The 12,423-nt window shown below is 43.4% G+C and overlaps 1 protein-coding gene across 1 annotated transcript in view; it reads right to left on the minus strand.

Annotated features, from left to right (window-relative positions):
• Positions 1–9,922, minus strand: part of LOC145390758 (uncharacterized) — a 21,597-nt gene extending 11,675 nt beyond the window's left edge. Inside the window, exons 1-2 of the mRNA XM_080265556.1 lie at positions 9,878–9,922; positions 699–966 (exon numbers count right to left, since the gene is read on the minus strand). Coding sequence (XP_080121682.1) covers positions 699–966; positions 9,878–9,922 — 313 coding nt within the window. The remainder of the gene's footprint in view (positions 1–698; positions 967–9,877) is intronic.
• Positions 9,923–12,423: the final 2,501 nt, after the last annotated feature.

Below are 12,423 nucleotides of genomic sequence, written 5' to 3' on the forward strand. Positions count from 1 at the left end.
TGGAGCTGCCCGGGTTATACAGACGTCCTTCAACTACCTTCCTCTCCCCCTAAAGGAGGATGGTGGAGTGCAGGTTGAAGCAGCAGTACACTCTGCCAAAAAAGCATCAAACGCCTGCAGATCGATGGTGGTGACAATGTGCCAGTTTTGCAGACGCACATCAATCTGTTCACTTCTATCTGTCCATCTGTTTATCTATCTATCTATCTGTCTACCTATCTACCTGTGTGTCTGTCAGCCTACCTACCTGTCTGTCTGTCTACCTTCCTACCTGTCTATCTGTCTGCCAGCTTACCTGTCTATCTGTCTATCAATCTATCTGTCCATCTCAGTCAATAGCCAGATGCCATAATCCCGTAAGGGGTGGCCACAAACAATTCGCCTCCCTGTCGCCCTGTGCCCAAGCCCACAGTACACCTTATACAGACCTACCGTATTTACTGTAGGCACATATACATCTACACATCATATAGGCCTACCGTATTTACTGTAGTTACATATACGTTAGAATTACACTCACATAGGCAGAGGAAAGCCGTTTGGAAAGTCGGAAATGAGTGTGCACAAAGCCTTTCCTTTGCACTAGCGGTTGCCACTTCTGATTATTTGGAAAAGTGAAAAAGCAAACGTTCTCTCTCTCTCTCCCTCCCTCTCTCTCTCTCTCTCTCTCTCTCTCTCTCTCTCTCTCTCTCTCTTACCTGGCGTTAAAGAAAGCCATTGGTAGTGTCCTTCCACGGGCGCCAGAGAGGTCCAGGTAATGGTGGTAGTTGTGGTAGGAAAGTTGGTAGTTGTGGTAGGAATGTCGGTAGTTGTGGTAGGAATGTCGGTAGTTGTGGGAGGAACGGTGGTAGGAGGCGGGGTTGGGTCTTCCGTTCGGTCAGACAGCAGTAGCAGTCTCTTATGGTCTTCTCGGGAAACTAAGTAGCCATTCTTTCCTCTGCAGTACCGATGCGCCTCCTCCCAGCCCTGCGATGGTGGTAGTTGTGGTAGTTAGGATGGTGGTAATTGTGGTGGTGGTGGTGGTTGTGGTGGTAGGGGTATCTGTGGTTGTGGTAGCTGTGGAGGTGGTGGTGATGTTGAAGATGATGCTGGTGGTAGTTGTTGCATTGATGGTGGCTGTGGTAGGTAGGATGGTGGTAGTTGTGGTGGTGGTGGTTGTGGTGGTAGGGGTATCTGTGGTTGTGGTAGCTGTGGAGGTGGTGGTGATGTTGAAGATGATGCTGGTGGTAGTTGTTGTAGTGGTGGTGACTGTGGTGGTGGTGATACTTATTGCAGTTGCATAAGAGAGAGAGAGAGAGAGAGAGAGAGAGAGAGAGAGAGAGAGAGAGAGGTATCAGTAACATTGTTGGTAGTTGTTATAGTTAAGTGATACGGGTGATACTGGTGGTTGCGAAATGTTGGTAGTTTTTGCAATGCCAGTGGTGGTAGTTGTGGTAGGAATGAGTGTGGTATTTTGTCATAAGTATTGTTTGTAGTGGTGGTAGTAGTAGTAGTAGTAGTAGTAGCAGTAGTAGTATCCACGACAGAGATGAGAGTAACCTAGTTCCATCAGGTAAAAATGAACAGAGAGAGAGAGAGAGAGAGAGAGAGAGAGAGAGAGAGGGGGGAGAATGCAAGAAAAAGTATGAGAAGAGGAATGAAAGTAAGAACAGAAGAAGTAAACAATTAGCAGACAGAGACAGAGAGTCAGGATTCCGGGGGCTAGAATGGCGAGTGAGTGGATGTGTGGCCCATTTATTTTTATAGGCATATTGGGTAGTTTTCTCTTCATCAGTTTTTCTTGCTCTCTGAAGATGATGATGATGGTGGTGGTGGTGGTGGTGGTGATAATGATGATGATAATAGTGGTAGTATCGATGATGATGATGATGATGATAGTAATAATGATGATTGATGATGGTAGTAATTATGATAATGATGATGATGAGGAGGAGAAGGAGGAGGATAATAATAGTAATGATGATGGTGGTGGTGGTGGTGGTGGTAGTGGTGGTGGTGGTGGTGGTGGTGGTAGTGATGGTGGTAGTGGTGGTGCTGGTAGTGGTGGGGGTAATGATGATAATAGCAGTAGTATTGATGATGATAATGATGAAGATGATAGTAATAATGATGATTGATGATGGTAGTAATTATGATAATGATGATGATGATGAGGAGAAAGAGGAGGATAATAATAGTAATGATGATGGTGGGGGTGGTGGTGGTGGTAGTGGTGGTGGTGGTGGTGGTAGTGGTGGTGGTAGTGGTGGTGCTGGTAGTGGTGGGGGTAATGATGATAATAGCAGTAGTATTGATGATGATAATGAAGATGATAGTAATAATGATGATTGATGATGGTAGTAATTATGATAATGATGATGATGAGGAGGAGGAGGATAATAATAATGATGATGGTGGTGGTAATAATGATGATGATGCTAAAATATTGTCCGCCATTTTGGTACCCCATGCTATAAGAAGCTGTCTGGCCGCCATGTTGTCCTTCAAGTGGTTTCCTATGGCGAATTCTGGGAACATTGTGGCACTGAGAGAGAGAGAGAGAGAGAGAGAGAGAGAGAGAGAGAGAGAAAGGGAAAATAAATGTAATGATCCGGGATGCTGACATGAGAGAGAGAGAGAGAGAGAGAGAGAGAGGAAGAAAAGGAGGAAGGAGATGAGAGAGGGATGTGGAAACTATGTAAACAGAGTGAAAGAAAAGACACAGACTAATAAACAGTATGTAAAGGAGTGAGGGATGGAGGGAGGGAGGGAAGGAGAGAAGGAAGCAGAGAGAGAGAGAGAGAGAGAGAGAGAGAGAGAGAGAGAGAGAGCTGCTTCAATGCATTCCTTCATTGGAGAACGTTTATGTAAGGAAGTGAATACTACTCAGAGATTTCCTTGTAGTAGCAGCTATGGTGTGGTGATGGTAGGTGTGGTAGTTGTGGTGGTAGGTGTGGTGATGGTAGCTGTGGTGGTGGTAGGTGGTAGTAGTTGTGGTGGTGGTGGTGGTGATGGTAGGTGGTAGTTGTGGTAGTTTTGCATAAGACCAAAATATTTGTAAACATTTTAGAATTATATGAACATTAAATTACTGATCAAACAAAAACAACTGCTTTTATAGGTTAAGCAACAACAAGTTAATAATAATAATAATAATAATAATAATAATAATAATAATAATAGTAGTAGTAGTAGTAAAAACAAGAGAAAATATATTAACCATGATCATAACAATCTGGGGTGAGGTAGGATTTAGAAATAAGGAAAGGGGAAGCCCAATAAAATGGGCCACACATTCATCCACACGCCATTCAAGACCAAGGAATCACCCCTTTCCCCCCCCCTCTCTCTCTCTCTCTCTCTCAGTGTTAGGAAAAATAACCTGATAAGGATTGTCCATGTGGAGAGAATGGAGAATGAGAGACTGGCTCGGAGAGTGCATGTTAGTGAGGTGGAAGGGGGAGGGGTGGGGGAGAGGAGACCGAGGATGAGAGAGAGAGAGAGAGAGAGAGGTGGGGGGTGCAATGTTGGGAGGGCAGCATACTCGTAATGGCGGTGGACAGGGTGACATGGTGGCGATTTTGTGTGTGGCCCTTTTTATTATTACTGTTATTATTATTATTATTATTATTATTATTATTATTATTATTTTTATTATTATCTATTGCCAGACGCCTTAATCCCGTAAGGGGTGGCCACAAACAAATTGCCTCCATGTTGCTCTGTCCCCGGCCATTTCAATGCCCTGCTCCCAGCTCACACCCCCTGCTTTCATATACCTCTCCACTCCATCTCTCCATCTCATCCTTGGCCTTCCCCTCCCTCTCCCCCCCTCCACCTCACTCACATACACTCTCCTCGTCAGTCTCTCACTCTCCATCCTCTCCACATGGCCAAACCACCTCAGTGTGTTCCTCCTAACGCTTCCTATCACATCCACATCAACACCACGGCGCTCCTTCACTTCCTCATTTGTCAGTCTGTCTCTCCATGTGACTCCACAGGCTCCCCTCAAATAACTCATTTCCACTGCTGTCACTCTTGAGATGTGTCCCTCCAACAAGGTCCAAGCTTCACTTCCATACGTTAGAGTTAGTATCACAATACTGTCATACAGTAGCTGTTTCACTTCCATACTCACTTCCCTGTTTCTTATCACTGCTTTCAAAGAACCATCAACCTTTCTTCCCTGCTGTACCCTTTCAAGCACTTCACCCTCTAAACTTCCGTCCTTACTCATCACAATACCCAAGTACTTAAACGTACGCACATTCTCCATTTCCTCGCCATCCAATCTCACTGTACATTCACTGACTTCACCTCTCTCAAAGACCATCACTTTACTCTTTCTTACATTCACCTTTAGATTCTGTTTCTTACACACACTGCAGATTCATCCACCAAGCCTTATTATTATTATTATTATTATTATTATTATTATTACAGTAATAGTTGTACTTTTTGCTAATTATTATTACTATTATTATTATTATTAATATTATTATTATTATTTTTATTAACCTACCATAGGAGTAGGCGCTTGGTGTAGACAGGGGCCTCGCACCCCCCTCTCTCCACAGAGGGGGAGGGGAGGGAGAAGGAGGGGGAGGGATAAGTTTCCCTCCACTGTCCACACCCCTCCTCCTCCCTCCTCCCTCCCTCCTCCATCCCTCCCTCCGTACGTGAAGGGGAGGAGGAGGAAAAGGAGGAGAGGGAGGGAGGAAGGGCGGAAGTTGGTCATGAGTGCTTTGTAAATGCTGAAAAAATGCTGGATCATTTCTCTGGGAATCTGTGGATCAGTTTTTCGTAAATACTGGCTAAATGCTGAGTAAATTCCCTGTCATTGCCGGGTAAATTCTCCCTGCATGCTGGTTGTAGTCTTGGTAATTCCTCGAAGATGCTGAGAATTAGTTGGGTCTCTCCTCGGGAATATTATATGTAGATCAGTGCGGAATTAATGCTGAGAATGTCTTAGCACCTGTAAATGTTTGATTAATGCTGGTTAATTTCTTCTTCAGTGGTAGATCAGTTCTTACAAATGCTGGTTCTGTACTGAGTAAATGCTGGATCAATGCTGAGGATTTTGGATCAGTGCTAAGTAAATGCTGAGTTAATGCTGGATCATTTATCAGTATTTCCCACTAATTCTGCCTCAGTGCTTAGTAAATTATGCTCAGTTCTGGATTATTATAACTTATGGTTGAGGAAATGCTAAGTAAATGTTCGTTAAATGCTGGATCAATGCCTTTGGTTCCTTCTTCCTTGCATTAAAAAAAAAAAAAAATATTCAGCATCAGTATTAACCAGGCGCATCCAAAAATAAATCGCCTAGGAAAAGGTGCTAGGGAGCTTCCTTAACAAATGAGAAGAGGGACCTACCAGGCATCACTTAAACACTCCAGTCACTGATAATGAGTTAAAATTCCCTAACACTTTCCCATAAGCGGTTTGGTTTTCTGATTTTACACTTGACCACTTTCAATGAAGCAGAGTCACTTAAGGTGTTCTTATATAAGTGTTCCAGCCATCACTTAACACTCTTCTTCACTTTTATTGAGGTAAAACTCCGTAAAACATCTGTATAAGTGGTTTGGTTTTATAATTCCACACTGTTGACCATATAATTAATCAGACTTACTTAACGTGTTCATATATAAGTGTTAAGTAATCAGAATTACTTAAATCTTTCCTATAAGTATTTTTGCCATGAATGAACACTTATTTTCACTTATAATGAGTTCTTGTTGTTAAAGAAAGCGCCCAAAGACCTGTTCCTAAGCGATTTAGTTTGTTAGTACACCTTGCCGTCCTCCTTTGTGTTAAACCATTCTCAGATGTCACCACACGCTGCATAGGTAACGTGCATAACGATAGTAGCCAGCCTTATCCAAAAGTAAATCGCAGAGGAACAGGTGTTAGGGAGCTGCAGCAGTCACCAAGAAAACGTTACTTAAATCATTCTCCTATCACCATACTCTGCATACATAACATACCAAACAGGAATGAATCGGTCAGAAGCAGGTGTTAGGGGGCTTTCTTAACCCTCGAGAATGCCAGCTTGGAATAGAGTATAGTAACTTTACACTAAACCACTTACAATAGTTCAGAGTTACTTAAATAACTTAGGTTCAACACTTCACACATTGTCTCACATATAAAGGATAATCTCCCTTTGAAATGTTCTTTAAGTGTTATAAGACTACATAACACTTTTCTTCTGTTATTCTCGTGGTCACTTGTATGTATAAATTACCATTCAGTTTCCTTCACTTAAGCACCTTCGAATTACTTGTAAGTCGTGCAGTCAGTAGTAGTAGTAGTAGTAGTGCTAGTACTACTACTACTGCTACTACTATTACTACTACTTTCACCACTCAACACTTATAATACACTTAAATCGCTTACTTAAAGAGAGTGAGAAAGTAAGACAGTGAGAGAGCGAGAAAGAAAGGGGATGTTGGCACTATGAAATCTGGTAGGTGACTGAGTGTGTGTGTGTGTGTGTGTGTGTGTGTGTGTGTGTGTGTGTGTGTGTTTGGATAGGGTATGACGTTTATTTGTGTACGTGTGAGTCTGTGTATGCGTGTGTGTACGTGTGTGGGTGTAGACGAGGATGCGGATACGAGTATGTAGGTGTGTGTGTATGTGAATAGAATAACGTGTGTGTGTGTGTGTGTGTGTGTGTGTGTGTGTGTGTGTGTGTGTGTGTGTGTGTGTGTGTGTGTGTGTAAGTTTGTATGCATGTATGTTTAAGATTGTATGCATGTATGTGTGTGTAAGTTTGTATGCATGTATGTATGTGTACGTTGCTCGAAAGCGTCACTCCACATGTCACCTTTTGGGCACTGATACACACCGTCCATACCGAATACATGCAGGGGCGGCAGATGACCCACAAACCCTTACTTGTCACCACTTTGGCACCGATACCCACAGTCCGTACTGAATTAATGCTAATGCAGTAATTGGCACCAAACTCCTCCACTTGTCACTACCTGGGCACAAACACGCACCGTCAATACTGAATACATGATAGAGTGCCTCGTTCTGTAGTGATGGAGTAGCGGGATTCCTTATGACTGTGTGTGTGTGTGTGTGTGTGTGTGTGTGTGTGTGTGTGTGTGTGTGTAAAGTTGCACGACTATGAGTCATTCGTGAATTTCGTAGAAGAGCTCTCTCTCTCTCTCTCTCTCTCTCTCTCTCTCTCAGTGGTAAAGTGTTGCATTCACGACCCGTCCTAATCTCTATGAAGTACTTAAAGAAGATTGATGGCAGTGCTTTAGACTCTTGCTCCCTTGTGTTGTAGGAATGAGTCTCCTTGGTTACTAGTCAAATTTACCCTCCAGTCTGAGTACGCCTGGCAATCATCTGAACCGTAAGTGGGTTAGAAAGTTTTGTCGGATGAAAGCAAACGTAGTACAGGAGGGATTATTATTATTATTATTATTATTATTATTATTATTATTATTATCATCATCATCATCATCGTCATCATCATCATCATCATCATTATTGATGTCATTTTTGTTATTGTTAGTGCTTTTATTGTTGCTGTTATTGTTTTTGTTCGTATCATCATCATCATTATCATCATCATCATCATCATCATCATCATCATCATCACCATCATCATCATCATCATCATCATCACCATCATCATCATCCGGACCTCCTTTCCCACCTTTGGGCAGGGTGAGGAGTACCAACGTCCAGACAGCCTAAGTTTGCCCAGTTCAATGGGCCACGCTTCCATCATTCAAGGCCACGAAATCCTGGTTCCATCAGAGAGGCCTCCCCCCCCCCAAAGAAAAAAAAAATCACCACGTTCTGTAGCTTCACGTATACCTATCTGATAAAGTCAGTCCGAATGCTGTCACGTTAAAAAGGGGTGACAAATCCCTGGTTATGCACTTCGCACAAAATTCATCCAGCCAGCTTGGTCTCTTGCCAGTCTCTTAGCCTCACCAACTTCCAAACCTCTCTTCCTCACACATTCATCCACCGTATCCCTCCACCTTCTTCTTGGCCTACCTCGCCTCGTCTCTCCTTCATATTCGCTCAGATGTACCTTTTTCACCACTCTATTGTTATCCATTCTCTCCACATGACCTTACTATCTCAGTACACTCTCTTCGATCCTGGTGTTCACAGACTTCCTCACCCCGCATCTTTCACGAATCACATTATTCCATATCCTATCCACCCTCTGTACTCCACATACATTCCTCATCAGTCCCATTTCCACTGCCCTCACTCTTGACTTTTCATATTCATGCCACACCATAGTCTCACAACCGTATGTTAAATTTGGCACTAACACTCCATGTAAGCCTCGCGCAGCTGCAACACTCAAGCCTCTGTTTTTTTATCAAGGTCTTCATAGCTCCAGCTACTTTCCTTACTTGTGTCACTCTACTTTCCATTTCATTTGCACATTTTCCTCTCTTTCCTATCACTGTACCCAGGTATTTGAACTCTCTCACCAGTTCCAGTCTCTCTCCATTCACTTTACTCTTTTCTACATTTACTGTCAAAGCACGACGTTCACAGACATCTACAAGGCTCTGCACTAGTCTGCCAAGCCCGTATCCGGTATCTGCACGTTGCACTGCATCATCAGTATACAACAAATTTGAGATATTCCATCCATCACCATTCATTACCAACGTTATCCCACTCTCAATTACTCGCGCGTTTTACTTCTAGCATCACCCCATCCATACATATATTGAACAACCATGGGGACATCACACAGCCTTGTCGCACGCCCACATTGAGCATGAACTAATCACTCATGTGCCCATTTACCCTTACACATGCCTCACCACCATTGTAAGAACCCTTGACGGCACCTAGCAGCTTACCATCTGCACCGTACATGCGCAGAACCTTCCACAGTCCTCTGTCTGCTTTGTCGTATCCATTTTCCAGATCCGTGAATGCCATAAACACCTTATAGCCTTCTCACACGCATTCTCCATTATCTGTCTTACTGCAAATATTTGATCCACACATCTTCTGCCACTCCTAAAGCCATCCTGTTCGTCAGTCGCTAGGACTTCTGATATCTCTCTTACTTTCTCTGTAATAATTCTTCCATATTCTTTCCTTGACACACTCAGTAGACTTATGCCACGATAATGCTTGCACTCACTTCGCTCACTTTTATTTTTGTACAGGGATACAATCACTGCCTTTTTCCAGTCTACTGACACTGCTTCACTCATCCATGCCTTCTTACATATCTCCAACAAGCACTTCATTCCGCTCTTTTCACTACACATCTCTGCATACACCTCATCAACACCAGCTGCATCCCATTTTTCAGCCGCTTCACGGCGTTCTGCACCTGTGCGAGTGTCACGTTTCCTGGCACTGCATTCCTTCTCTGTATACCCTCAAAACCAGTCATGTTTACAGTCGCTTAGCTGTCTCTATTCCCTTTCATCAAGCTTTCAAAATATTCTTTCTAACTGGTACTTACTTCGTCCTCATGGGTTAATATTACATCCTTCACACTTTCACAATTCTTCCACTCTCACTTCTACATTTCCGCGCCACTTTCCGGAGTAACTTCCTACTTTCAGAGTAATTTGCGTTCATTTGTCCTCCTAAATCATCATTTCCCTCCTTTTTCCTCTTCACAGGTCTCTTCACGTGCTTATTATTCTCAATACATTCAGTTCTTATTTCAGTTGAACCCCTGTCGTGCAGACACTCTAGACACTTCTTCCTCTTTTCCTCCACTGCTTTCTTAACCTCTTCATCCCACCATGCCGTACCTTTCTTCTTTGTTGATACTCTTGCCACACCACACACCGCTTTGGCATTCAGATACATTCCACAAGGTGTCCCGATCCATTTCACTCCAATTCACTGATTCTAACTCCTCGCCTACTTTGGCCATGTATTCATCTGCTATTTCTTTGATCCTTAGCTTCATGGCTTTTAGTCTTTCCCGCTGACGTCTCTCTCGCTTGGTCCACCTCACTCCTCTCAGCTTGATCTTGCATCCCACAATCATATGATCTGACAGACCTCCATCGTCTTCTCACTGCCCTCGTATCAACAACGCTACCCAGCATCGATTTCTCAACGAGCACGTAATCAGTCAGGCTCCTTTTAACATGATCTCCATTCCCTCTATACCACGAATATTTATGTGCATCTTTGTGTTTAAAATAATAAATTACAGATGCACAACCTCCTTTCTTGACACATGTCCTTCAGTCGCTCTCCATTACCATTCTTCCCTGGTACTCCATTATTGCCCATCATATCATTCACGGAACCAGTGCCTACTCCACCATTTATATCGCCCACTACTATCACTTTGTAACTCCTGGGCATTTCTCCTACCACTTCCTCCAGCTTATCCCCAAACCTGTCTTTCTCTGTGTCATTCCTACCATCACACGGTGCATACGCCGCAATCACAGCCACTTTCAGCTTCTCAAACTTGAACTTGAGATACATATATCTCGAGCTGACACATTTGTAATCTCTCATTCCCTTCTGCCACACCTCATTCATCAACAAAGCAACGCCTTCCTTGCATCTTCCTCGCCCATTCATGTCCGACCTTACTTTACACCCTCTCACTCCTCCACTTCACAGTTCAAACACTTTCATCTTAGTTTCACACATTGCCATCAATGCATATCTCGCCGTAATTATTATTATTATTATTATTATTATTATTATTATTATCATCATCATTGTTGTTGTTACTCCTTCTGTTGTTTTTGTGTGTTTAACCTGGCACTGGAGACTGACAGATGAGGAAGTGAAGGAGCATTGTGGTGTGGATGTGGATGTGGATTGAGGTGGTTTGGCCATGTGGAGAGGATGGAGAGTGAGAGACTAACTAGGAGAGTACGCGAGTGAGGTGGTGGTGGGGAGAGGGAGAGGGAGACCGAAGATGAGATGGAGAGATGGGGCAGAGGTATATGAGAGAGGGGAGTGTACGTTGGGTGGAAGGCGGCGACATGGCAGGGGACTGGGCGATGTGAAGGCGATTTGTTTGTGGCCACCCATTACGGGATTAGTTCCAAATAGCCTCTTGTCCCACAGCACCTGCCTATGCTCAGCGGGAGGGGAGGATCTGTGTCTATTTCACCACTTACCATCTATATGTCTATCTGTCTATCCATCTATAATCAGATGCCCCAGTCTCGTAAGGGGTGGCCACAAACAAATCGTCCCCATGTCTCCCTGTTCCCTGCCACTTCACTGTTCCCCCCCCCCTCTCTCTTTCCATGCTAGTGTAATATAAGTCAGTTGGCCTATTACCCCTCTCAGCTTAGTTTTTGGCCAGATGTAGTCAGATTAGAGGATAATTTTGACTAGTAACCAAGGAGACTCATCCCTACGACACAACTAATGCTAGTGAAATGTAAGTAGGACTTAGATGTGTATATATATAGGTACCTACCTACTTACACATACACATACCTACCTACTTACATATATACATACATACACAATGTATTCACAGACATACATACGCATGCATATGTATATTATATGCATACATACAAATATATTTTACATGCATATGACCGACCTACCTACCTACCTACCTGCCTGTCTTCCTACCTACCTACCTGTCTGTCTACCTACCTACCTGTCTACCTAGCTACCTACATACATAGATATATATACAAACTTACATATACCTACCCACCTACATACATACATCCCAACAGAGGCAGGATATGATAACATTATCTACCTACGCACCTCCTCTCACTCACACAAACTCTCTCTCTCTCTCTCTCTGAAAAGATTAGCTTGCAGACGCTTCTCATTCTGTCTCTATCTATTTCTTTACCTGTTTATATACATAATGCAGTATATATACTTTTCCGCAGAGAGAGAGAGAGAGAGAGAGAGAGAAAGAGAGAGAGTGAGAGGGGGGGGAAGCTAATTGTATTAAGGTAAAAAATTAATGTTAAAAGATGAGTTTGTGTACAGTGTGTGTGTGTGTGTGTGTGTGTGTGTGTGTGTGTGTGTGTGTGAGAGAGAGAGAGAGAGAGAGAGAGAGAGAGAGAGAGAGAGAGAGAGAGAGAATAAGAGTGTGAGAAAGTAAGCTAGCTCACACACTGACGGATGTTGGCCAACCTTACATCATACTGTTTTTCGAGAAGGTCCTTAGTGGGCACAAAAGAGAGAGAGAGAGAGAGAGAGAGGGGGGGGGGATGTCGGGGAAAAGATATAGAAGTAGGTAGGTAAACAGATAGATAAACAGATGGATAGATGTAAGGAGGGAGAGAGAGAGAGAACGGGCGAGGGGAGGTCAGAGAAGAGAATGAGGAAGGAAGGTAGGTAAATAGATGAGCAGAGACAGACAGACAGACAGACAGAGACAGACACAGAGAGGGGGGTGGGGGGCACAGACACACAGAAAGACAGTGAAAGACTCACGTCAACTCTTTCTGTGTT

The sequence above is a fragment of the Coenobita brevimanus genome, chromosome 15 (genome assembly GCF_032717465.1).
Source record: "Coenobita brevimanus isolate Jiangsu-jjx chromosome 15, ASM3271746v2, whole genome shotgun sequence".
Classification (NCBI taxonomy): domain Eukaryota; kingdom Metazoa; phylum Arthropoda; class Malacostraca; order Decapoda; family Coenobitidae; genus Coenobita; species Coenobita brevimanus.